This window comes from Ctenopharyngodon idella, chromosome 12, assembly GCF_019924925.1.
Source record: "Ctenopharyngodon idella isolate HZGC_01 chromosome 12, HZGC01, whole genome shotgun sequence".
In the NCBI taxonomy this organism is placed as follows: Eukaryota; Metazoa; Chordata; class Actinopteri; order Cypriniformes; family Xenocyprididae; genus Ctenopharyngodon; species Ctenopharyngodon idella.
This window is the reverse complement of record NC_067231.1, coordinates 12,508,255-12,535,473: the sequence shown is the minus strand read 5'-3', so window position 1 is coordinate 12,535,473 and position 27,219 is coordinate 12,508,255. Positions and strand designations below refer to the sequence as shown.

General features: G+C 36.3%; 1 protein-coding gene across 3 annotated transcripts; it reads left to right on the top strand.

Moving 5' to 3' along the window:
• Window positions 1–329: 329 nt before the first annotated feature.
• hectd2 (HECT domain containing 2) lies at window positions 330–27,219 on the top strand. Of its 3 annotated transcripts, XR_007933003.1 has the most exons (22): window positions 330–830; window positions 1,539–1,668; window positions 2,459–2,597; window positions 2,677–2,779; window positions 3,386–3,475; window positions 3,616–3,680; window positions 3,790–3,835; window positions 6,755–6,864; window positions 7,294–7,442; window positions 7,568–7,691; window positions 8,991–9,087; window positions 9,475–9,582; window positions 9,854–9,986; window positions 11,653–11,741; window positions 14,234–14,392; window positions 16,577–16,651; window positions 16,801–16,888; window positions 16,994–17,100; window positions 19,973–20,088; window positions 20,177–20,320; window positions 20,404–20,585; window positions 26,083–27,219. XR_007933003.1 is itself a non-coding variant. In XM_051915533.1 (21 exons), the coding sequence occupies exons 1-21, from the start codon at window positions 753–755 to the stop codon at window positions 20,522–20,524; spliced, it is 2,271 nt and encodes a 756-aa protein (XP_051771493.1). In that variant the 5' UTR covers window positions 330–752; the 3' UTR covers window positions 20,525–23,797. The 3 variants fall into 3 exon arrangements, 2 of the variants coding, with proteins under 2 accessions (XP_051771493.1, XP_051771494.1); XM_051915533.1 differs by lacking the exon at window positions 26,083–27,219 and having other exon boundaries at window positions 20,404–23,797; XM_051915534.1 differs by lacking the exon at window positions 26,083–27,219 and having other exon boundaries at window positions 331–830; window positions 1,542–1,668; window positions 20,404–23,797.

Below are 27,219 nucleotides of genomic sequence, written 5' to 3'. Positions count from 1 at the left end.
ACCCCCAAAAATATGGTATGAAAGAAAAGATGAGAATGTAGATTTCACATAACGCAGAGACATGCATGGTCTCAGATATATTAATAAAATCACACATAAACATATCTACTATAGTGGGCAGTACACATAGGCCTACTATATTTATCTTTCACCTTTCTGTGCGCTATGATAATCCTTAGTGTTTTTTTTATTGTTCGACCACCAAAATGTGATTTTGATGTTACATACAAATATAGATTTTCGCTGGGTGTATGTTTACTTGTAGGAAAGATCTCTTAATTAGAGGTGTGCAATAAATCTGACTCAGCACAGCACGGCCCCAGTGTTACGTCGAGGCAGAGGCCGTATCCAAGTCCGTAACTACAAACCTCATCATCATCATCCTCAACAACATGGCGCCAGCGTACAGCTGGACTGCACACAGACGCCACGGCACTTCTTCAACAAGTTACTTCACTCACTAAACGCAACGTTGCTAAGATTTTTGTAGCTTTTCTTTTTAGTTTTCTTCTCATCTAGTTCGTTTGTTTTCTTTGACAAGCAAAGATCAGCCTTTTTGGTCATCGTGGTCTCCAAAACTCACCTGCTTAGCAGCAGAAAGAACAGACAGTACTGGACTCACTCACTGTTGCTGTATTTCTCAAAGTGAAAGGAAAGTGAGCACTGAGATTACGCAGACGGGAAAAGTACTTTTTTTTTTCAAAAAAAATAAGCCATGTAACTGTGCTCGAAAAGGCTTTTCTTCAGAGGACATGCATCTAAACATGAGCGAATATAACTGTCCACTTGAAGAAAGGGATAGAGACAGACTTCCTCCTATACTAAACAATGTAAGTATTTTTTTGCATTTCAAATGCTGACTATGGTTAATATACCTTATAATATACAAATATACGATATATAAAAAATAACGTTATCATACATGAATGCAGTTTTTTTTTTTAATAAAATTTGTGATTTTTGCTTTATTAAATCCCTGCTTTTGAATTGGAATGACATCAACTCTTACGTAAAAATTAGCCTACTGCTGAGATAACACTTTTTCTAGTGTAAAAAGTCAGTAAAAACGAAATATTCTGCACATGCAGCGTATTTTCTCCTAGTGATTTCGTATTTTCTTAGTGTTTAAAGCACACAGAATACATCAGCCATTAAAGTTTCATTTCTGCAAAACAACCCTGATGCTTCTGGTTACGCAATAAGTGACACAATCTCAATTAACAAGGTTTTGTTTTCCTCCAATATTATTTAAATATGTTTTAATATGTTTTTTTTTATTTTTTTTATTTTTTATTTTTTTAAACTGATGCTTCTTTTAATTCAAATATTTGAATAAGAGAAATGGGCGTATCTTTAGTCCTTTTTTATTTTTCTCAGTTAGATGTTAATCTGTCAGTTTAGTGTAGTATAGAATATATAATTTATTGTGATATCTGTTTTGCAGCGCCATATGTGCACATTTTTATCAGTGTACAGGTGTACTGCAGCACAGTTTATTTTCCAGAAATATTGGAATATAACATGGATTGTTTTATCAGCAGAGCTTGGATCGTGGACCGAAGCTCCCTTTCCCCTCTTATGGAAGTTTCATCTCCACCCTGAATCACAAAAGAGAGTCAGGCAGCCAAAGTCTCTCTTCTCCATTCCTGCTACCTGCAGTTAAACAAGGTCAGACCCCTTCCAGCCTTTTGGCTAATTCTTGTTAGATAATTATCAAACAAATTTTATACATCCACAGTCTGTGCTTTATGTCTACAAGCTGGTAACACAAGCAAAGTTTCTATGGCTTAAAAATGATATGCATGAGGGATTTAAAGGTAATTCCCTTTTACAAAAATCTCATTACATTTCAAAGCTGTCGATTCGGCTGCTTTGAATTAATAACCACTTCACTGTTTTAAGCAGATGTTTTCCTTTCATTGTCTTGGAGATCAAAGATGTTGTCTATGTGATGCATTCATCTTCAAGTCTCTGACAGGGCACAAGTGTGTTCACGCCTAATATGTCTTTAGCACAGATGAGCTGGGGTCTCATTATGAAGGCGCTACACAGGCTAGGGGCCTGACGCAGTGCTAAAGCTCGTTAAATATCTCACTTTACCTTGTAAATTCACTGGCCGAACTCGTGAAAACATCAGTTGTTCCTACTCTAGTCAAGTACAAATCGTTTTGTTGAATTTTAACTCATCAGCCTTAATCAGTGTGTTTGTTGAGAATGAAAGGACTAGGGTGCCTTTAAATAAAATAACACTCTGTGCTGATGGTAATTGCATGTTACCAGGTAGTTGTTGGAATGCTGAGAGTCATTGTTTAGTTAGTTGTCTCTGATAAGATAATAACAAATAATTGTTAGCTGGAGAGTGATTGCAAAAATCCCTTTAGAGAGCATGATGAACGGCCCACCTTGATCATATTGTGAGCTGCTGTCTGATTCATTTTCTTTGTGTGTTTGTTTTCAGTGAGAGAGCTTCCCCCAATATGTCCAGATGTGAGACAGAAGCATCGTATCTCTATTGATGTTCTCCCTCCAGAGGTGAAGGCTCGTTTTGTCTCAGAACCCATTATTCCCATTCGGACCAAAACCGCCAAAGAGTTTCAGTACGTACTTATCCTTCCCTCAGTCACCCGCAGTATTCCCAGATCAGTTACAGTATGTTTAACCATTTTCTGGCTGTAGGGACGATGTTGAAAGGGCAACTATCTCAGGGGATTGGAAGCAAGTCCATGATTTCTACTTGACCACATTTGACTCCTTTTTGGAACTCAATGGTGCCTTTAAGGTGTGTTGAAGCTCCCAATACAGTGTGTTGTTCATGTTTCAAGTGTTTTTTTGTTTTTGGTCACACTTAGTACTAGGTGTCTTTAACTACAATGTAATTGTTAAGTACATGTAATTATTGTGTATATGTAAATATACAGCTGTTAGCTGTAATTACATAGTATTTTTTAAAAGTACAATTGTAAAAACTTGTATGCACACAGTAAGTGCATTGTGTCAAATTATCAATTTAAATGTTAGTACATAGTAGTTAAAGACCTTTTTTAATTAGGTTGCTGTTGATTGTTTTCATATAATGGTCATTTTATGAATGAAACATCCTTTTATGTATAGCCAGTGTTTTTAATAAGAACTCTTGGAAGTCAGTGGAAAACGTAACTGTGAAAGTCAGGAAAGGAGGAAAACTGAACATTTTGGTCTCCAAATGAATCAATGAGCTCATTCAGGGAGAAAAAGAAACATCTGCATATGGTTTCATCAGAAAATTTCATTCTTATATGAGGTGAATGTTTTGCCATCCATTTTATATAGGAAGTATATATAAAATGCACCATGTAAGTGGATAGAATGTGTGCTTAATGTTTTTATGTTGTAATGTTCTCCTTAGAAAGAAGCAAATGCTCCCTTCAACACTATTGAAGACTCAGGAATAAACATCAAATTTGTCAATATTGTTTATGATGCCTTACTCCATACGGTACGTAAAGAAACGTTCCATTACAAAAACTGACTGAAGTTCTAAGTTCTAGTAATTGAATTACACAGTAAGCTATTGTGCTCTGTCTGTTGTTTTGAATTTGGTTTTAATAAATTTGGTTTAATCTGGCTAATTTGCAGCCCGCAGACACACAGAAATCAGTCCTGAAGGGAATTATTAATAGCTTATTAAGAGAATGGAAAGGGTGAGTAGTGCATTGTGTTCTCTCACTGAAGCACTAAAAGAGGACATGAAGTCTTTGCAGAAAATTCTGATTTAAAAAATCACTGTCAGCTTTGTTTCTGTATTTTTAGGCCCCGCACAAAGGATGACCTTAGAGCATATTTTGTTCTTGTGCAGGTAATGCCATTGTTTTTACACACTTGGGCTTTCTTTGTGTTCATAAAGAAATGCATGAATTTTTGTTCTGTTTATCTCTTAAAGGGGGGGTGTAATGCTATTTCATGCATTCTGACTTATTTACACTGTTAAAGAGTTGCATTCTCATGCTAAACATGGCCAAAGTTTCAAAACACGAGTTGGACGTATGACAGAGTATTTCTGTGCCAAATACACTACTTCCGGTTTCGGACTGGGATTCGGAGAGTTTTTTTCAAGTATGGCCTGTATGACGTCAAAAGAGAGCGGAATTCCTTGTATAGGCACTTCTCCCTGATAAGCGTGCACATACACATCACCCAGAAAAAGAGCAAGAGCACGCCCATCAACGCGCTTTGTTCGGGATACGGAAGCCGAGAAATTTTTCAACAATGGCTGTGTCCCATTTCAGGGGCTGCACCCTTTGAAGGCTGCATACATCATCGAGGCAGTCTCATTTAAGAAAAATAAGCATTAGATTGCAACGTAAAAAAGGAATTACAGTATTTTACACCTCACAATGAATATCAGTCAATTTTATTACAGTTACTTTTCTTAAATATGACATCCTTGATGAAGTATTCAGCCTTCAAATGCGACCTCCAGAGGACGCAGCCTCCGAAATGAGATGCAGCTCCTGTCACCAAAGGAGTGTGTTTTTGGTTGTGAGGGAAAGATTACCTTTTTCAGCTTCCCAAAAAACCCAGCGTTAAGGGAACAGTGGATGAAGTTTGTTTTTCCGGGGCAGCAACGGAGTTGTGCATGTATGTTTGTTTGTTCCCGGGATTTCGGTGATGAATACTTTGTAAACAAGTCCTAGTTCTGCGCTGGATTTGCAGATCGCGGGTGGTGAGTAAAACTGCATCAGATGTCTGTGTTTTGTTGGCAATCGGCGCGCAAGTCCATAAAATGTAAACAACACAAACGTTTTTGTTCCCTTTGTATTTATAATGATGTCGCAGCTAGCAGATGATCTCTACGCAAAAGCTGCGTGCGCTCATGACTCTTTAGCTCTGCCCACGGCACTGATGGCAGGCACGCCTCCAGGAGCTCGGCTTTTTTCGGAAAGACTCGGTTTAGCGTATCTATCTTTATAAATATGATAAAACTAAAGACTTTTCGGAGATATGAAGGATGCATTGATGATTAACATGAGATTGGCAGAAACTGTGTGTGATACCCTCCCTTTAACAAAGCAATGCTTTCTTTTACTATAGCATCCTAGCTTGATGAGTTGATCTTCAGTTTTAGTGAATGTACTTTGAAACTACTTTAAAGCCATCAGAATTTGAGTCAGAATACAGTCAAGATACAGTACTTTTAAAAAAGTAGCTTCAAAACAGTAGCTAACTACATTGTAGCTATTTATTAGGATATTCTAAATGTATACTAAAAGGTAATATTGTTTCTTGTTCTAATCAGAGCAATATTTATTCTCTAGTTTTTATTGTCATATTATGGTGGCAGAATTAACATAATGTTCACAAAAATGTATTTAAAAATACAACTAATAACATTTAAGAACATTTGAAAACAAATTGATATCAGCATATAACTAAATAATGTGCAACAAAAAAAAAAAGATGTGGGGACTGCACTGATCAGTGATTCATTTATTTTATCAGCGAATCTTAGTCGATCTATGGATTGGTTACGTGAATCATATAAACGAACTAATTCACCATAATCAATCATTCTCTCATCACTCAATGAGTTTATTCTCTCATTCTCTCATCACTCAACACAACTAATATACGAGAGTGAGAGAAGATAGTTTAGGAGAGTGTGTCTGAATATTGCCTCAACTCATTTTTGCACAATAAAATGCAGTTAACAAATATGCTGTTGTTGAGTTTCGATGCTTATTGGAAAAAATTGTTTTGAGAATAGCTGAGCTACTGTCACGCTACCGAAAATTTAGTTAAGTTAGCGTCCTTTAGTTAATTTTTAGTCTTTTAGATACCCCAACACTGCTGATCTCTGAACTCCTCTTACTAGTTACTAAAGCCATGCCATTAATACAAAATGCCTTCATTACACAGAACCCAAAGACATGTGATACTTTTCTGTAATACCTGTAATTTCCCTTTGTAAACCAAACCAGTTATCTGTGTGCAATCCTATAGATGTGCACTTACACAGTAAAATTGCTCTAATCTTTCTTTGAGTTGCCCTTTGTGTTGGCAGCCATGTTAAACACCCCAGGCTGAGTAAGAGGCGAAACGGAGTCGCAGGAAACTCTTGATCTCCTCTCTCACCACATGGCCCATTGACTCCAGCCATAGCTCTGCTCTGGTGCAGACAGATCGTGAGCTAAGTGTTTACTTCACACATGACCAGTGCAGGCTGGCCTGGGACTGTCCAAATAAGGACACAGCAACTGGATTTAAGCCTGGGAAGCCGTGGGCAGAGAGAGAGAGAGAGAGAGAGAGAGAGAGAGAGAGAGAGAGGGGATGTCTTGGTTAGCTGGGATTCGGTTCATTTTGGGGTTTCAGCTTTATAAAACATTTTTTCTCTCTCTCCATTTGATGGGGATCAGTGGTGGTGGGAGTTAGACGTTTTCATAAACAGAAGCATGTACAGATGTCATTCTTCGCATATAGCGTTATTCATCCCCAGACTGTTGATGGGCTCCCTGACCTACATTTCTCTGGAGGACATGGTGAAATTGAAAAGCAGAGGCAATTACTGGGCTGATCTGTCTGCCACTAATGTCAGGCAGCCTCTGTATTATTTGCGTTCACTGTGCCTAAGGAAGGGATGAGATCATGCTGGAGAGGAAAAGAGCTGGTTTCCGCTGCAGTGCCACTTCTTATTAAAAGCCAGACTTCTTTCTCTGCTTCTAAATGAAAAGTTATATTTCCTTTTTGAAGTTTGCTGAAATGCTTCTCTGTGTCGCAGAACCCTCAGTACGCCAGCCCAGCCACATATGTCATCTATGCACACTTACTGAGGCAAATAGCAGCCCTGGCTGAAGCGGACCACCATTTTCTGATGCACTGGTTTAAAAAGTGAGTCCAACGCAGCTAGTCTGTACAAGAGAGCAATTCACAATGCTAAAAAAGTCTAGCTCTGTTTGTTTTTAATAATTTCTTTCTTTCAAATAAAATGTGTGCAGTTTGTACAATTTATGTGTGAAACATCATTAAAATACAATACCATTCAAAACTTTGTGGTCAGTAAGATATTTTTTATTTGTTGGTGTTGTTGAAGAAATTAATTCTTGACCTTGTTTCTTTTAAATAGATGAGCTACTTGCCTTTTTTAAATCTTAAGTAGTTGTGATTTTAATTGTGAAATATATAAATTCAACAAATAAAGTTGAATTGTGCACTATATAACAGCCAAGGCAGCTGGTGTCAAGGCATTACACAAATTGACAGTAAAAACAGAAGTGTGTATGGATTATATCTTTCTGTTTACGATGTTTCATCTTTCAGGCTGCCTCAGAAGCGTTTCAAACAGCTGGTGGAGCGCTTGCAGCTCTTCATCACCACCCGCCTATTTCCTGCCAAACCAGAAGAGTTGCCGCCCATGGCCAAATGCTCTTGGTGGATTCCCTCAGCCACTAAAGTCCTTTCTCTGCTTAGTGAGTACCACTGTGATAGCCACTAGAGAGAGATTGGAGAAAGTCAAGATGCTTTCCCATAATATTTTACAGCTGAATCTTAACAAAAAAAAAAAAAAAATCTTACATTGATCTTGTTTTAACAGATGCTGCAAACAGCATTTCCTGTCCCCCTATCGTCCCTTTCACTGATTTCTACAACCTAACCCTGGACCACATAGACTTTATGGAGGATTACCACACGTGGCAGGCTCACGGAAATTCAAGCAGGTGTGACAGCAAAAATATATTTTCAAAATAAAATGTTGTCTGAAACCTTATTGTTTATGCAATTTTGCGTCTCAAGTAAATTTTCTTGTATTAAGGATGTTTTACCAAACAACGAGGCGAAAGTATGATTTATGTGTGAAACGTCATTAATATAAACTACAATTAAGTTTATATAGGTTTTTAATGAAATTAATTTTTTTCAGTATGAATGCATTAAATTTATTAAAAGTGACAGTAAAGACATTTTGTCAAGTGAAGTCACCTTTATTTATATAGAACAATACAGATTGTTTCAAAGCAGCTTTACAGTGATAACGGGAAAATAATGCAACAAAGTTTGTTTTAGCAACTCTAGAAAAAATTGTGTCATTGTCCAGCTTAATAATTTCATTGTTGATTAATTTCCATTGTAAACAAGTTATTAACTTAGTTCGTTTATCTATAAAGCAGCTCTGGAGAAAACAGTGATGTAATCGTCCAGCTCAGTTCAATGTTTTGATGTTATAAAAAAAGAATTTTAAATAAATGCTCTTCTTTTGAACTTTCTATTCATCAGTCCTGAATCCTGAAAAAAATGTATCATGGTTTCCACAAAAATATTAGTACATCTGTTTTCAGCATTGATGATGATAATAATAATAATAATAATAATAATAATAATAAGACAAAATGTTTCTTCAACACCAAATTACCATTTTAAAATGGTTTGTGAAGTATGATGTGATACTGAAGACTGGAGTAATGGCTGCTGAAAATTCAACTTAATACAGGAGTAGATTACATTTGAAAATGAATTAAAATAGACATTTTAAGTTATTTTAAATTGAAATAATATTTCACAATATTACTGTTTTTACTGTATTTCAAAGAAATAAATACATAATAAATAAATACAGCCTTAGTGAGCATAAGAGACTTATTTCAAAAATAGTATAATATCTTACCAACCCCAAGTATTGAATGGTAGTGTATGCTTAAAAGAGAAATAATTATTTGTTAATGGGATTAGAAAAATAAACTCAAAATATATTCTGTGAATCCAAAGTCTTCATTTTAATAAAATCATGCAATTTTGCCTCATAAGCAATTTGACCTTGTTGTAAGGATGCTGAGATAAATTTACTGAAAATCAAGATACAAATAATTATTTAGATTGCATTTTTATTTATTATTAGTTTGTTTGTTTATTTTATTTTATTTTTTGCAGTTAACCCTAACCAGTAGAACTCGATTAATCAACCTGGCCGATGTATTGGTCTATCACTAGTGTACTTTAATAGTGTACTATATTTTTCTCAGGTTCACCTTCTGTCAGTTCCCTTTCATCCTGTCCACAGTGGTGAAGAAGGCCATCATCCAGAGAGACTCTGAGCAGCAGATGATCAGCATGGCCAGGGTGAGAATTCACATGCACAAAGAGCTCTCACTATAGCCAAAACTGTCTTAAGATGAAAAAGCTAGTCTCTGTTTGAGAGAATGTCTTTTAGTCTGAGAGTATTTTCTGATAACAATCCTAGCATGGGTGGGGCAGCATAATCGCCATTCCTATGGCTCTCTCCCAAACATATGTGTCCAGACTGTAGGATAAACAGACATGTGGCTAGAGAATAATATCATCATACACCGCAAATAGACAGACATCATCTGTCTTAAGAAATGTGTTACTCAGAATCAAGACATCTAGAGGCATGGAATAAAATCTAGATGTGGCCATGTTCTGTAAACTTGTTTCTTCCAGGGGAATGTTAACTGATAAATGCATTCCTCTCTATGTCTAATGCAGCAAACTCTGGTAGACAAGGTCTCTCGCAGGCAGAGGGTGGATATGAGTCTGCTGTTTCTCAACATTAAAGTTAGGCGTCTGCAGCTGGTCAGTGACTCACTGGATGAGGTAATACTGCTCTGTCCAGATCTCTAAACGTAGAATTGCGTCTGTTCCTGGAGATGTTACCATGAGTTCCTTTGAACCACTGAAAACTATTTAGACTTTTGTATGGGCTGCATTGCTCTGGATAAAGTAGCACAAACCTACATTTTGTTTTCCTAGGCTGAAAGGATTTTCAGCCAAAAGCATTTACATTATGTTCTGGAAAGTTCTAAGTCTGGCTAAAACTTAATTTGGAAAAATGGCCCCTCCATAAATGTGTTCCCTTTTTTAATAGCTTTCGAGAAAGCGAGCAGACCTGAAGAAAAAACTGAAAGTGACGTTTGTTGGGGAAGCAGGGTTGGACATGGGTGGACTCACAAAAGAGTGGTTTCTTCTCCTGATTCGACAGATTTTTCACACAGACTACGGTAAGATGGTCAGGACAAATAGTGCCAGTTTTGGATGAAATACAGCTGGTATATGCTACATAAAAGCAGTCTTGTTTCCCCATAAAAATATCAAATGCATTGCAAAAGAGGCAAAATGCTGACATGCTGATTTGAGGCAAAAAATATTAAGCTTAAATGTTTACTTTTAACTTCTTAACAAAGATGTTTCCTCACTAACAAACTTCAGTAAGGTTTATGTTAAAAAAAAAAAAAAAAAAACAATAGTTGAGCACTGATACTCAAAAAAAAAAAAAAAAAAATCAGGTACTTTTCTAATGGTGTGGCACTTATAATATTTTAACTAGGGATGCGCCTATCCGATACTGACATTTTTGCCGGATCGGGTATCGGCCGGATCCAAATCCGATATTGTGCGTGTACTAGGCTATTCTGTGTTATTAAGCCCCACAAAAGGCACAAAACTAAAAATTAAAAATTAAAAAGCACCATAAAGTTTTCGTGCACTATATTCCAAGTGCTCTGAAGCCATTCCATGGTTTAATTTGAGCTACAGATGAATAATTAAGTCGTTAGATTAAAGTTCACGTAAATGCCTCCCTCAGCTGTGGCTGTCAGGTAATTCAGCATTCAAACTGCGTGTCGCGTTCGGTTATGACAGTCAACACAGTGAAACTCTCTCCAAGATGATTCAATGTTTCTATTATCATACTTCATCTGTAGACAAAAATACCGGTAATACAATACGCATCAATATATCTTTACTTTGTGCTTTGAATTTTTCAATGCGGACGGAGCGCTGCCGCTGCGCGCTGTGACTCTATGTTGCTTCAAACGCATCACTCTGCACACGGGATGCGCATAAGCGCTTTGTGCCGCTCTGTATGGGAGCCGTTCATATTATAATACTTTTACGCAATGAAAGATTGTTAATAGCCTTTTTTGTTCTGTCCTATCTATCATATGTTGCTGCCTCATTAAAAAAACTGCGTTATAAATGTAAAAGAAATGTCTTTTAATTTTATAGTATATATTTATATAAATATATTTAGTTTATGTCATGTATGATGCAAACATTCATGAAAAACAAGTCATGAGTCATGGATGAAGGAGTCAGCTGGACTCCTGTTTATTTTGAATGTCTACCAAGCCAGTGAAGCTATTGGTTTATTTGCAGTTGTTGCACTGATGATCAATTATTTAATAAATAATTCACTACATTTGTGTCTGTTTTTTATTTTGTTTTACAAAGTTAGAAAAGTAATGTTTAAGTCAAGCCTGATGCCTTGCACAAAAGAATGATCCCAGTCTCTTCCACGCAGTGAGGCATACAGTTTATTAGGCAATTCAGCACTTTTTTATTATTATTGAATAACGGATACGGACACCGATACGGATTCCGATACCTGGGATTCAGTATCGGCTGATACCGATACCGAAGCGAAAAAGGCGGATCGGAGAATCCCTAATTTTAACTCCAAATTATTAAAATATCTGATTCAACAGTGTGCTCTATAAGAAAGTATCAGTGTCTGGGACAGACTTCCAGTCGTCAGTTGTTACTTCATTTGCCTATTTTATATTCATTTCTATTTTCATATTAATTTCTAGCCTACTTTACTTCATTTGCCAGGTGCTTCTCATTAATGTTAATTGTTCTATCCGTTTTCTTTGTGTCATGTTACAGGCATGTTCACATATGTGAAGGAGTCCCAGTGTCATTGGTTCAGCAGCTGGAAATGTGACAACTACTCTGAGTTTCGATTGGTTGGAGCCGTATCCTTTCATTTCCCTGCAGTTTATACAGTATAGGTGGTCACGTGTGGGTGTGACAAACTTAAAATAGTGCATAAATATAGAGTCAGCTCCCACTTGGCACACACTTCTGAGGTTCATTCTCGTCCTTCTGTTTTCTGGTGGGAAATATATTTTCTGCCACCAATCTGTGCTATGATGATGTGAAAATGGAGCGTATGCTATTTTTATGCCATGTGATTTCTAAATGTCAATTACACAGGCTTATAATGCAATATGACACTAATGAAAGATGCACAGATATAGTTATGGTTATGAAATGGTTTTGTAAATTATGTGGTGCGTGGACGGGCACGTGTCAAGACCTGGTCCGCACGGTGCTCTCGGGAATGTGTGAGGAGAGACACGGTGGCAGCCAAAGCCTGCCATGTCCTGCTGTTACCCCTCTAATTGTCCCCTCTGGTTCAGGCTTCTCGATACATATGGCTGCCGGTCCAGCGCATGACACAGCCTCTGAGTTCTCTCTCCTGCAGCACAGAACTGCTGTGTCACATCAGTAAAAACTTATGAAATAAAGATTCTTTTGTTTTGTCCCGTTAGGAACAGCCGGGGCTCGGTTTGTGTTGTCTCATCGCTCAGTTTGTGCTCGGTTTGTGCAGTCCTCATGGAAACAGTCCTGCCTGTCTGCTCTCCCTTCTCTCTCTCCTGAGCGGAGGACTTTTTTCCATCGCCCTCGCTACACATATGGAGAGCACATGGGGTTGAGTTGTCAGCTGCAGCTGAAAGCACTTATTCGCAGGACTCTTCACATTTTCCTCTAAATGTATTATACACCTGTTGGGTGTTCTTCCATGCATCTTACTGTGATGCTTTAGTTGATGTTGTGATATTAGGAAATATGAAAGGACTTGTGTAATTTCTGCACCACTTGTGGCACCAAAGCATTTCATCTGCTCCCTTCATCTCCAATTGGTATTTAGTTGGGCCGCTCAAACAGATTACAATTCCATTTGCTGCCACTAGTTGCACAGAAATTACAAGTTGTGTCCCGAATGCAAACTTTACATTATGCACTTATACTATGCACTATGTAGTGAACCATCTAGTGTATGGTTTTTTAAAGTTTATTATGTCATCCAACATCGGTGTCTGATAGCAGTGACAATTGAGTGCATGAAGTGTCCAACATCCACACTTTTTTCAGCTAATTAAGTGCATCATCTGGGTATTTGAAGTACACTTTTTTTTTTTTTTTTTTGAAAAATGAAAAAAAAAAAAAAATCAAGGCAGGGTTCTATCCATGACTTGTTGGTTAGATAGATCTGAAGCTGATAATAACAAAGGGATGGGATGATCAGACAAAATGATTAGAGAAGTCTGCGTACGTCACCAGGGAGATTGAGTTATGATATATTGATTAAAATTTATAAGGTAAAAAAATTAAACATGCATGAATGAATAGTTCACAATAAGATCAAAAACACGCATTTAGAAAACAGGTATGGTGAATTTTCATTTTATGCCGTCAAATTTAAAGGATGTATTAAGATTTATTTCTTATGGTGACATTGAAAAAAGGAAGTTGGGCTGAGACATATCAAAGGGCTCAAAGGGACACACCTAATTAAGCATCTTTTGATATCCCACAATCCTGTACATATACACTACTGTTCAAAAGTTTGGGGTTGGTAAGGATTTTGTCTTTTGCTCAAAATCTCTTATGCTCACCAAGGCTGCATTTATTTGATCAAAAATACAATAAAAACAGCAATATTGTGAAATATTATTACATACATATACATATTACATATTATTTTAATTATAAAAATGCAATTCATTCTTGTGATAGCAAAACTGAATTTTCAGCAGCCATTCATTCTTCAGAGACACATGATCCTTCAGAAATCATTAAATTAATATGCTGATTTGATGCTCAAAATCATTTCTCATTATCATCAATGTTGAAAACATTTGTGCTACTTAATATTTTGTCAAAACCATGATCTTTTTTTTTTTTCCAGAATTCTTTATGAAATATAAAGTTTGAAAGAACAGCATTTATTTAAAATAGAAATCTTTTGTAACATTATAAATGTATTTACTGTCACTTTTAATCAATTTAATGTAATCCTCTGTAGAAAAAAAAAAAAAAAAAAAGTATTAGTTTCTCTAAAAAGTCTTACTGACCCCAAACATTTGAATGGTTGTGTATTTTGGTAGTTAAGAAGTTTTGTATAAATTTTTATTTATTTATTCCATTTCTGCTCATAAAAAAGTATTGCAGCCATTAAATATTTGCTTGGTTATGACCAAAGCTCGCTTGACCTTGCTTTAGATCATTAGACATGACAATTATGGAAAGCAGACTGTCAAAGGTGCCTTCATACAAACCACTGCCTGTGAAATCATTGACCGTCAAACAGTGAGGAAGCTGCCTTTGGTTTCAGAAGGCTGGAGGTGTGTGTCAGGTCTTTGAATCTCTCCAGCTGTGTGCACTTAACCCCATCTGTCAGCTTATGGGCTTGGCTGTGTATAACAGCATCACACTGGACATCCGCTTCCCCCCCTGTGTCTACAAGAAGCTGCTGACCCCGCCCATTGTGCCGTGTGACCTCGACACCCCCGTTGGCATGGCGACCCTCACCCTGGAGGACCTCCAGCAGATTATGCCTGTATGTACACAAGCTGTGACACACCACATGGCATAACATTCAATCCAGCCAAATCCTGATGAACACAGAGTTAGTCAGTCGCTGATGGGTGAACCACCAGCTGTCATTGTGCAGTGTAACACATTATTATTCCAATATGAAGTAATGATATCCAGCAGCCCATATAGCTTATATGTACCATTTAGATGTGTTGCTCATTATATGGTGACATTGAGCTCACGCAGCCAAATATAGACTATGTAGATGGCTGACAGAATAACACTGAGTGACTAGAAGAAGAAATAGCTTTTGTGTTATCGTTTGCACTTCCAGGGTGTCACCCAGCCATCACAGGCTCATACACTCCTGTTGTCTAGTCTCCTGGATGTGATTAATAAGCCTCAGATGGTGCATTGTTCTGAAGATAGCAGTAATAGCGCTCTGTTGGCTTTCAGCTCTGCTGATAAAGTCATGCCTGTCTTGTGAATCTCACAACGGCCTTTGAAGTATCATGTTTTTTTTTTTCTTTTTTCTTTTGAACTCCTTAACCCTTCAAATGCTAGTTTCTTGTGTTCTATTTCTAATATAGCAAAATATCAAGTACAAAATGTCCTGTTACTGTTAATTATTACTGTTAATTATGAAACAAACAAGTTAGCAAAAAAAAAAAAACATCTGAATGTATACAAGTCTGATTTTACTTACAAAAGTTTGGGGTAAGTTTTTTTTTTAAATACTTTTATTCAGCAGTGATACATTAATTTGATCAAAAGTGACATTTATAATGTTGCAAAAGATTTATATTTCAAATAAATGCTGTTCTTTTGAAGAATACTGAATCCACATAATCTTGAAAAAACAATTATCATGGTTTCGACATTCAACATGGTTTTTAACATTTATGTTAATAAGAAATATTGCTTGAGTATTCATCCAAACATTTAAGAAATCCAAATCAGCATATTAGAATGATATATGGAGAATTATGTCACACTGAAAACTGGAGAAAATTCAAAATTATTAAAATAGTTATTTCCAATTTCAATAATATTTCACTATGCTACTGTTTTTACTGTATTTTTGTTCAAATAAATGCAGCCTTGGTAAGCATAAGAGACTTTTTTTTAAGAATCTTTTTTTTTTTTTTTTTTTTTTTTAAACATTAAATATTCTTAGCAGCTCCAAACTTTTGAATGGGAGTGAAGTTCACTTATTTACCAAACAGAATTGGACTAGGCATTTGAATCCAACATGTAAATCCACCGCTGAATAAAACACGCATTTGTGCAATTGGACTCAAAACCTTCTTGTTAATGAGATACAAACCTTGTAGCAATCAACTTCACTGTTTAACAACTAGCCCTGGTCTCCCCTATATCATTAGTGTTTTTTTTTTTTTTTTTTTTTTAAATGGTATATTATTAAATATCACAGGCAGATTTTAAATACATTTAATTAGGGGTAAATCATGATTGAATGGTTCCAGTGTACTGCTAATCTAATTTGTGTTTTCTTTGAGGACATAATGATATGCATGTTCAAATTCAGCAATTGCCTCTCCTGTGTCCAGCAGAGGGCGCCCAATATTAGCTATTTCTTCTGTAGCAACACATTATAGACATACTACACATAATACAGACTAGTATGTATGCTGAAATATAATGTACAAGAGATTGATTATATCTTGAAAAATTAGTTAAGCTCCGCTTTTATATTGATTTCCCTTCGCTCTCCTGTTACTGCAAAGTCAGATTTAAATGAGCCAGATGTTCTGTTTTAACGGTCTCTGGCTTCCTCCAAACTTACATAACTGCCTGCGGGCGTTGTTTGCTTCCTTGTTTCAAACTTTTTTCAAAGGTAATGTGGACGTGGAACCTCTAAAGCTACTTTCTTAAAATGAAAAAAAAAAAAAAAAAAGAAGCAAGATTTCCACCATTTGCCTCAAACAGCACAAACATCCCATCTGCTTTTATTTTATTAGCCGCACAGACTTTGAACAGAAAATGAAGTGCAGCCCTATAACATAATATTTAATGCTCTCACAGTCACAGATACCTCACATAATGTCACATATGCTGAGACATTAGTAATCTCTACTTTATTGTATTGTTAATGCAGTTTTTTATGATTTGTATTGAAAAGTGTTCCTTCTACTGCAAAGTAAATTCAGAATATTTGTCTAAAGTGCTTCTGTGTGCACTTCAGGATCTTGCTCATGGGCTTGGGGAACTCCTCAGCTATGAAGGAAATGTTGAAGAGGACTTCTACACCACGTTTCAGGTGAGTCCCCTCTAAACTTGACCTGTACAATCAGGATGTTTGCTCTCATTCCATGGTATTTAATAGATAAGCATGTTTGTCTGATTGAACTAGACTATCAGTTCTGCAGATAATGGAAATGGAGGTCATGTCTGTATGTGTTTCACTAGGTCTTTCAGGAAGAACTTGGAGTGGTCAAGTCATATAATCTGAAACCAGGAGGGGACAAGATCCCTGTAACCAACCTAAACAGAAAAGGTGAGAAAGTCTCCACTCTAGTTATGTGCATGACTGGGTTTTCCCTTTTCAACATGAATTGCCTCATCCTGCTTCTGAAGGATTGATCTGTTTGTCCCTGCACAGAATACATCCAGCTCTACATTGATTTCCTGCTGAATAAGTCCATCTACAGGCAGTTTGCTGCTTTCTATCATGGTTTTCACAGTGTTTGTGCCTCAAATGCCCTGATGGTGAGTTTGCTGTATAGTTTTTGTCAAAATCCTCATTGCATGGTAATTGAATAAGAAATTCTGAGGGTAATACTCTGGAAGCAAGTGAGAAGAAGCCAAGAAACAGCTTGACATTTCACTCCAGCTAATCATTTTTAACAGTTAGTGCTGTTGTGAAGCACTAACTGGAATATTCTACTAGTGGCTCTCAGACAGAGAGAGTTTCAGTGGCAGGAGAGAGGGCAGGGTCTGTGGGCCATTTTGTGTGTGTGAGTGTGTGTCTGTGTGAAGGCTACATCTGTGTATGGGCCATCCCTTCCCCCTCTGTTGGAAGGGTGCCCTGTAACTGGGCCTGCTTTGTTTGTTCAATCTCCATACCGTATCCAGGCTCTTCTGCTACTGGCTGGGAGAGACCTCAGACTTTAAGGTCGTATAGAATGAATACATAGAGACCCCCAGAAAATTTCAAGTCTCTTGCCCTGCTTAGCATGTCAATTGGAATCTGAACAAAGGCACAGTTTCTTGCAGACTTTACACAGCTCATGAGTATGTCACATAACATCCTCTCCTCCATTTGTTTAAATACAGTGCTGACTCATTGAAATGGCTAGTTTCTATTCATATCTGTATATCCATTTCAATTTATATTTTGTCTGAAAGAATATCCAGTATAATTTAAAGAGACCAAAACTGATAGACATTATTGACTTCCTTCCTGAACTCTTTAGACTCTTTTATTTTTCATGCCAAGCTGTTGTATGGTGGGAAAATGTCATTATTGTGATTTATGGATAACAATGTTTTGTATCAGCAGAAGTTGAAGTTGTTTTGTTGTTGCTTGTTATGCATGTTGGCACTAGTTGACATTCCCTGCAGTTTGCTGAGTTAATAGTTCTTAGTTAAAATTCATGTGTCTTAACACATGTTGAAGGAGTGTGTTTCAAACTGTGTGCTGGAATAGTCTGCATAAGAAACCAACACACATTTTGTTTCTTTTGTAAAACTTTCCTTGGTAAGAACTACACTGACTTTCATTGAACCTAAAACTACAAATGATATGTTCAGGATCATGTGTATTTGTTGAATATTTTTCTCTGTGCACCAGGGAAAATAGCAAACTGCATGTTTGTTTATCTTGGCGATGATTCAGCCTCGATTTAGACTTCCCAATATGGTGCTGCTCTCTTAATCAAGAGATGCACACAGAAAAAAAGAAAAGCAGTGAGATTTCATCAGACCATTTTAAGAAATGATCAGCCTGTGAGTCATTGGTTTCTCTCTGGGTTCACTGAAGTGCACAATCATCGGTTGCTCTGCTTAGTTTTTTTCACTCTGTATGCTGTAGGATCAGCTGTACATGTGTCTGGTTGGTTAACAGAGTGACGGTGGTGAAATAGTGTAACAACAAGAAAAGATAAACATAATTTCAGACCTCCTCTGGCCTGATTCCACTAGCCATGATCAACTTTAGACCCTCCCCGTCTTTATTATGCAACAGTTGACTGTGTCCCTGGCTGCTTATGTAAGAGGCTCTGTAACGGTAATATCTGACTCGCTGGTCCTGGAGTGGTGTGAGGCGGGGAGGGGTAGGGTTAGGGGAGGGGAAGGACGTGGCAGATTGGTTTGGACCATTGCTACCTATTTTGTGGCTTAAAGACCTATCTTTATCTTTTGGTCTCTCTGTCTTTCACAGTCTGTCTGTTTCTCACTGCACAGTCTCTGTACGTGCAGGGTGTGGCAATAGAAAGGGATGGTAATACCAACATGGAGTAATTTTACTTCATCCTTTATTGGTGTGAATGAAACATGTGATGCAAAACATTGTTTAATATGCAGATATGACTGCTTCTTTAAAGTAATGTTTTTTTGTTTTTTTTCTAGGGCTGTCAATCAACCCTTTGATCAAATCTTTATTTTAACTGAAAGCCTTAATTTTTTATTCTTGTTGATTGATGAACATTTATTTTGTTGAACATTTAATTTGGTTTATTTTGTCATGTCTTGCTGTTTTTCAGCATCTAGTACGATTTTTTAAGATGCTGTGCCAAATTAAAAGTGCAACTAAAGAATGCAAATGCTAGAATTGTGATAAACATAAACTGGTTAGTTGATAGAATACTTTATTAACCCAGTTTGTTCAATTTGTTAACATTAGTTAATATATTAGGTATCATAAACTAACAATGAACAATAATTTTTATAGCATTTATTAATCTGGGTTGACATTAATTAATAAATGTTCTATTGTTCATTACTAATTCAAACACATATTTGTTCATAACACACTACACTGTAAAAAAATACTTGTTAATTTGCTGTCTTAAATTTTAAGTACAATCAACTTGGCTTTACAAGTCATTTCAACTTAAATGATATTAAAGTGACTTTAAAAATTAGTTTAAATAAGTACTGTTCTTTTGAACTTTCTATTCCTCAAAGTATCCTGAAAAAAGTATCACAGTTGTGCTGCTTAATGTTTTTGTTGAAACATTGATGATAAGAAATGTTTTTTGAGCACAAAATCAGCATATTAGAATGATGTCTGAAGGATCATGTACAGTAACACTAAAGACTGTAGTAATGGCTGCTAAAAATTTCAGCTTTACCATCACAGGAATGAATTATATTTTAAAATATATTAAAATAGAAAACAAATTATTTTAATTTGTAATCATTCTTCACAATATTACTGATTTTACTGTATTTTGATGAAAATATATATAAAGTGTTACCCATACTTTTTTGTTGCAAAGTTTATTTGCAGGTTAGGGGGCAAATCAAATGCCTTATTTTTTATACTTTATTTAAATGAATAATTTTTCTCCCACAAATATGTATGTAATTACAACAATGGCAGTACTATAAGGTCTCATTAAATCTATAATTTATGTAGCTCTTGAGGCCAGAAGAGGTTGAGATCCTGGTTTGTGGAAGTCCTAATCTGGACATGGGCTCTCTGCAGCGAGTGGTGCAGTATGAGGGATACAGCAAGACTGATCCCACCATTCGGTACATTTCTTGTTTACAATTTGTTATAGTCATGCTTTTAAATGCATGTCTATCAGTGGAAAAATTACTGTTTGCTCTGGTGTTGCAGGGCCTTCTGGGATGTGGTTCTGGCCTTTTCTTTGGAGCTGCAGAAGAAACTGCTCCACTTTACCACAGGAAGTGACCGCGTTCCTGTGGGAGGAATGGCTGACCTCAACTTCAAGATCTCCAAGATTGATGTCTCCACTGACTGGTAATCATCACAAAGGCTGATTTCAGTGAAACGACTGCATGTATGTTCATTCTCTACAGTTTATTTATTCATTTTTTTTGCAGGCTCCCAGTGTCGCATACATGCTTCAACCAGATCTGTCTACCTCCATACAAGAGCAAGAAAGAATTACGGCAAAAGTTGACTATTGCCATTTCAAATGCAGAGGGCTTCGGTTTGGAGTAGATTACAGTTGTAGATCTGATAATCCAAATCATGACTGTTTTCAGCCTGCATTCACTAAAAGGTAATGGGTAGTGATATTATTTTAAACAGCCAACAGGATTGTGCAACAATTGAATTGAGAATGCCTTTCAAAATAAACAATTTTAATAAACAGGATGCAGAATTGTAATTCAAATATGTAAGGAAATAGAATTAAAGTCAAAGTTCATGTGTACTACTGTTCAAAAATTTGGGGAAGAAATTAATACTTTCAGCATGGATGCATTAAATTGACCAAAAGTGACAGCAGGGATGTGCAGACAGCCACTGACCCTTTGCCCTCATGGGCTGAGGTGCCCCTCTAGCAGGCAGATTACAGTACATGAGCGGAGTGGACTTCAATCCACGCTAAATGCATTCTGTAATGACTCTGCTGCTCCAGATTCACTCCAGGGTTTCCATTTCTCACTAGCACCCCGGCCGCACTCCTAGTTCCCTTCGCTCCTCTATCGTGTTGACATAAGTCATAGGCATAATTTGCGGGTGGGATGGCTGAGACATGTCCCCGCCACTTTTTGAAACATTTTGCAGTACAGATGTACCCAATACAAATTAAACAGTGTATTAATTTTGTTCGTTTGTGTTAAATAAGAGGCGATCTGGTGCTGGAATGTGTTGTTTTTTAAATCATGCTGAGTGCTCGTTTGCCACTCAGTGGCGGTGGCTAGTGCGCAGACAAGTGCTTCAATCTATAGCTAACCATTGCGGAGACTCTCTATTCGTTCCATTGAAATGACAAAACAAAAATGCACACAAATGTGTCCCTGCTCTTGCTATACAATCACGGATGAACATCTTTGGTTTTAATGAGAAAAATAAATAAACTATATGTGGGCGGATTAGAACCCAGAACCTCTGACATGCTTAACAAAAGTTCTACCGCCAGACCCTTAGAACTCATGAACACTAATAGTGAATCTATGTATTTATTCACTAATGTGAACAATCTCAGGACTAACAACATATTATTATAGTAGATGTAAGAATGAAACTATCACATTAGGCTAAACATGAGTTCTATGTCGATAAATTAAACTCAGTATACTATTGAAATTGATTTCTGGACATCGTAATGTTATTTTTTGTGCCCCCCACACACGCACTCCTGTCCCACCCACTTTTTAAAACAAAGTTATGGCAATTTTACGCTCCAGTCTATGGTGAATCTGCAGAAACTCCTCGGCGGAGTTTGTTTTTGTTGGCAGTGTTTTGCTCCTTTTCTGATGCTTATTAAACTTGTTGTCCGTGTCACAGACTGACCAACCCTTTCCTTGGTTTGGGCTACTGCCCCTCAAAATGTCTGTGCACGTCCCTGAGTAACAGTAAAGACATGTTACAAAAGATTTCTATTTCAAATAAATGCTGAACATTCTATTAGTCAAAGTATCCTAAAAATGTATCATGATTTCAACAAAAATATGAAGAAGTTGCATATTAAGCATATTAAACTGTTTTCAACAGTTGTTTCTTGAGCACCAAATCAGCATATTAGAATTATTTCTAAACAGTTATGTGACACTGAAGACTGAAGTAAAGGCTGCTAAAAAATTCAGCTTTGCCATCACAGGAATAAATTACATTTTAAAATAAAATAGAAAACAGTTCTTTTAAATTGTAATAATGCTTTACAATATTACTGTTTTTACTGTGTCAAATAAATGCAGCCTTGGTGAGGAGAAGAGACTTCTTTCAAAAACATTCAATCTTCCCCAAATGTTTTGAACAGCAGTGTAGATGTATTTATAATTGTAGCAAACTGAATGTTGGTTCATTAAAACCTTTTTTGAAAGATTTTTTTTTTTTTTTTTTTTTTTTGGCGCTTTGGAGTTATAAGTTTATAGACTTAATTTCCCATAATGCATTGCCTGTGTTAAATATCAGTCAATTCCACTTCCTGTCATGCCAATCCAAATTCCAAATCGGCTACCTGTGAGTGTGGTCAATTTAGTTCACATTCACACTCATGAAAGAATTAATAGGGAGACCCTGACAGCCACATCAGGTAAGCATGAGGATAACGCACAGCAGTGATAATGTAAGCTCTAGATGTAAAGTTTCAGTAGAATTACTTATTGTGCATTGTGTGTACAGTGTAGTATTATTTGTTGTGAACCAGGGTTCTATGATGAGCCCAGTTAAACTGTTTGTCTTTAGTTGTTATGTAATTTGGACTCCTCATTGCTGACTGCTTGAATGAAGGTCCCAACATTTTGTGTGGTATTAGAATATGTGGATTTTATGGATAGTATAGTGTATATCTGTTCAAGAAGCTCAATTGTGCTGCAACATGAAATTAAAACTAAAATGTTTAGGATTTTTCTCTTCAACATGGGCCTGGTCTAATGTCCCATGCTTCTGTTGAAAGTAGGTCAGTAAGGGGCTTGGTCTCAGCTAAAATAGCCTGGCAAACAGGCTGTCAAACTTACCCAACATTCTTAAAGAGACAGCGCTTTGTCTCCAGGGTTACAGAAGCCCACAGTTAATAAAAGCTTCTGTGTGAAACGTTCCTTAACTCAAGCATTCCCTCCGGTTCTGATGGGCTTTTAAAATGTAGCTGTTAATAAACTATAAACTTTAAACTGAAGGTTTGTGTCTGAGCTCAAACTTCATGGTTTTGTTGAGTGTAGTTTAGCAATTGTTGACAACCCTTTCTCAACCTCTCTTGGGCATGAAAGGAAGATTGGTAATGTGATTTTTGTGTGTTTGTCAGTGAAGTTTCATGTTTGTTGACTAGCCATAACATGGATGAACAATTTGTGTTTTTTTTTTATTTTTTTATCTTCATGGTTCTGATTGATGATTCTGGTTATTCTTTAAATAGAGTGGTTGACAGCAGTATTTTTCACAACAAAAAACATAATTTATTTTACAAAAAGTTCTTTGCTTTGTGCCATCAGTTTCATGATTCATTTAGGACTCAATCAGAGGTCTAGTGATACTACAGTATGCTAGTAGATGACCTCTAACCTCAGTCATCCTACTTATCCTGACTTGGCTCGCATAATTGGATACTTGTATGTGGTGTATTTTTGCATATTTGTGGCTCATCATGTCATGTGATTTTCATTGGACTCATGCAGTGGCTTTATTTGTATTTATATTGTCTGTTAATGAATCACTCCAGTGTTAATGCTATGGTTTTATGTTCTCCAATGACTGAATACAAATGTATTTACCATGTATTTATTTAAACTTTGCTCATTCATTTTAATGAATAAAGTTATACAGCAAGTTTTTGTTTTGCTCTGTAATGAAAGTGAGATCCCTTGACTTGAATTTTTGTTAGCCTGGAGTTATTGTCACCTCCTGTCTAGAATGTGAACCTAGAGCATTTCTTAAAATTCATAAGAAGAATCTGAAGATCAAAAGAAGAACTACAGAGAGCACAGCGAAAGCCACCTACATTTCACCTCAGGCTCTTTTAAAAGAACAAATTATTTGCTATATTTTACTGTTATATTTTCTGCTGTTATTAGTGATCTTTTATGCATATAGTCATTTTATTCAATCATTTATTTGTACAAACGAAGAACAGAGGTAATTAATGAATGTATCTTCACTATACAAAATATGGTTATTTGGTGGATGTACCAAACAACACTATATACACTACCATTCAAAAGTTTGGTGTCAGTAATATTTTTTGTTTTTTGTTGTTTATGTTTTCATTAATGCCTTATGCTCACAAGCGCTGCATTTATTTGATCAATATACAGTAAAAACAGTAATATTGTGAAATATTAATACAAATTAAAATAATAATTTTAATATTTAAAAAAAAAAAAAAGTTAATTCCTGTGAAGGCATAGCTGAATTTTCAGCAGCCATTACTCCAGTCTTCAGTGTCACATGATCTTTCAGAAATCATTCTAAAATGCTGATTTGATGCTCAAGAAACAATTATTATTTTCGATGTTAAAAACAGTTGTGCTGCTTAATTATTTTATGGAAATGATACATTTTTAGAATTCTTTAGTAAATATGAAGCTCAAAAGAACAGCATTTATTTGAAATTGAATTTCAAATTTTTTATGTTATAAATGCCTTTAATGTCACTTTTAATATATCATAGCTGAATTTTTTTTTTCAATGGAAGTAGGCAACCAGGTAGCCGCGCCCCCAAACTCATGCTATTTGTTCAGCCAATGATGCTTATTGCTAATGCATTGTTTTAATTGACTTATAACAAGGAATGACTTTCTTGGTACCTATAGCGGTCAAAATGAGCCTCCCAGCTCACAATTTTTCAGCTTTTTGATTCTGGTTGCACACTTCTGAATATCAGTAGATGCGGACAGGTCATCCGGGTTTTGTTTGCCTACTTGATCATAAATACTGAGTATTTAACCATCCTACTGATTTGGTATACTGTATAGTAGGGAAGTACACATATTCAGATATAGGCAGTGTCTACATATTGGTTTAAAGCATGACCAAGCAGACTAATATTTGAGAAAAAAACAAAAATATCAATAAATAATACATCATGAGATTGTAAATATATATACTGTATATATAGAGTATATTAAATGTTGTTTTTTTCCACACGTCTAGTCTAATCTTTTTGCTCTGTAACCCCTGGTGAGATCAGTGCATAATCTGCAGCTGCTGCAGTCTAATGGTGCTCTAGCCCACACTGCTACTCAAAACAATGACCCACTGCTATAAAGATTCCAGCACTAAAAAGTGAGAAGTGCCGTGCAGTTCAACCGAGGCTGTTTGTCACGTCATATCACAGGACTCCAGCTGTTCTCACCTGAGAGAAAAAAGCAGCTGAAATAAACACTTCTGAAATCTCAGAGAGATCTGATCTCAATTGCACTAAGGTCACAAATGTGTCGGGTTGTCATATTAGGATACTAGGTGGGTAATAATATAACTTGTCAACATACAAGACATTTACAAAAGATTGTTAGATATTTCTGGCTGCTGTCCTGGATGGATGGGCTGACAGTCAAGGGGGAATTGGGCCCCCATAGTCGAAGTGGCAGCTGAAGAGCAGAGGGGTTGGACAGACAATAAGTTGGGTTAACAGGTGTTTTCTGTGTTGAGATATTTAAAAAGGTACACTGACATGTGTCAATCAATGAAAACCTTTGTTTAGGTTCCAGATGTACCATGCACACAATAGTGGGATCAATTCATCTCTCCTGTTTAGGTTTACTGCATAGTTATGAAACATATTTTTAAGCATTCCATCATGGAAAAGAAATTCATTAAAGTGATTATTGGCCCCACTATATACTGGGTGTCTTTAACTACTATAAAAATACTTTTGCTGGGTCAACAGTGTAATTGTAGATGTAATTAAAGAAATTAATTACAAATGTAGTTACATGTGTTATAACATACAGGTATTTTTAAATGCAAGAAAAATATAAAATAGGCCTACATAGGAACACAATAAGTGCACTGTATTAAATGATTAATTTAAATGTTTGTACATAGTTAAAGACACTTAATATAATTGGGACCTGATGGGTCGTCATTTAACATTATTTTTTTGTTTTTCCTTACAGGGTTGTCGTTATATGCAGGCATGATCTTTGCTTGGTTGGAGAACACAAAGGAACGTACAGTAAAGTGATTTAGCCTTCGGTTACAGCAGACCATGAAAAACAAACAGAAAACATGAAGGAAATGACCACTAGTTCCAAGTGTGTCCAAGGCTGCAAGCTCATTACATAATGCAATAACACACAATCACACAATGAGGTAAACAGAACCAAGGTGGAGATTAAAATAAAACATGAGAATAAAGCATTTTTTCATAGATTTTATTCCAGGAGCAAGAGGGAAAAAATCAGCATTTAAAATGATAATTGCTTATCTTGTGTACAGTGCTTTGAGAAGTTGCTTTTAAAGGTGCTTTATTAAATAGTTTATTATTATTATTAATCTAAATCGTATTGCCATTTTTACTATATATACATTGTTAGGGCATATACTGTAGGAAGTCAATTCAATTTATATTTTGCTTGAAGTATTTTGTATATAAAGCAAATATCGTTTTTTAAGTAAGTTGGGGCAACTGTGCAATGTAACATTGTACAGGTCAGACCCATTAAAGCACGCATTTGTATGACATTAAATGGAAAGCGTAATCTGTCTTTCATGGCACAGCTTAAATGCATAGATTGATTTTCCATGACAGCAGGGCATCGATCAAACCCCTGATCCTCTGATGACTCATCTTGAGCCTGTAATCAAAAGTTCTCATCAAGCTTAACTGCCATCTTATTTTAAGGTATGATCATCACCATTATAGTTTTAATAATCAATATTAAACACTCCTGCTTGTGGTTTATTCATGGCTCGATGCTGTGAAGTATTGCTGACATCCCTGCTTTAAATATCCAGCACTAATGTGGTGCAATAAAAACTCTGGCTGCAGTACTAGAGGGCTTGTTAGACATCCCAAAATGCAGTGCTGTGTGGCCTGGTTCTGTCTGTGACACACAGCCTTCCACAGAAAAACGTGCCCAGTTCAGCACAGATTCTGTGTTTTTTGGAGCACTGAGATATAAGCCTTAAAGGCATAGTTCATCCAAAAATGACAATTCTATCATCATTTAATCACCTTGTGCTGTTCCAAACCTGTATGACTTTTTTCTTCAAAGGAACATAAAAGAAAATATTTTAAAGAATGTCCAAGC

What these genes read in the sequence shown, in the direction of transcription:
- hectd2 (XM_051915533.1), top strand. Translation starts at nt 753, where the DNA reads ATGCATCTAAACATGAGCGAATATAACTGTCCACTTGAAGAAAGGGAT. An exon ending in CATATTTTGTTCTTGTGCAG is followed by an intron (nt 3,836 to 6,754) that starts GTAATGCCATTG and finishes TCTGTGTCGCAG; the next exon opens with AACCCTCAGTACGCCAGCCC. An exon ending in ATTGATGTCTCCACTGACTG is followed by an intron (nt 20,321 to 20,403) that starts GTAATCATCACA and finishes TTTTTTTTGCAG; the next exon opens with GCTCCCAGTGTCGCATACAT.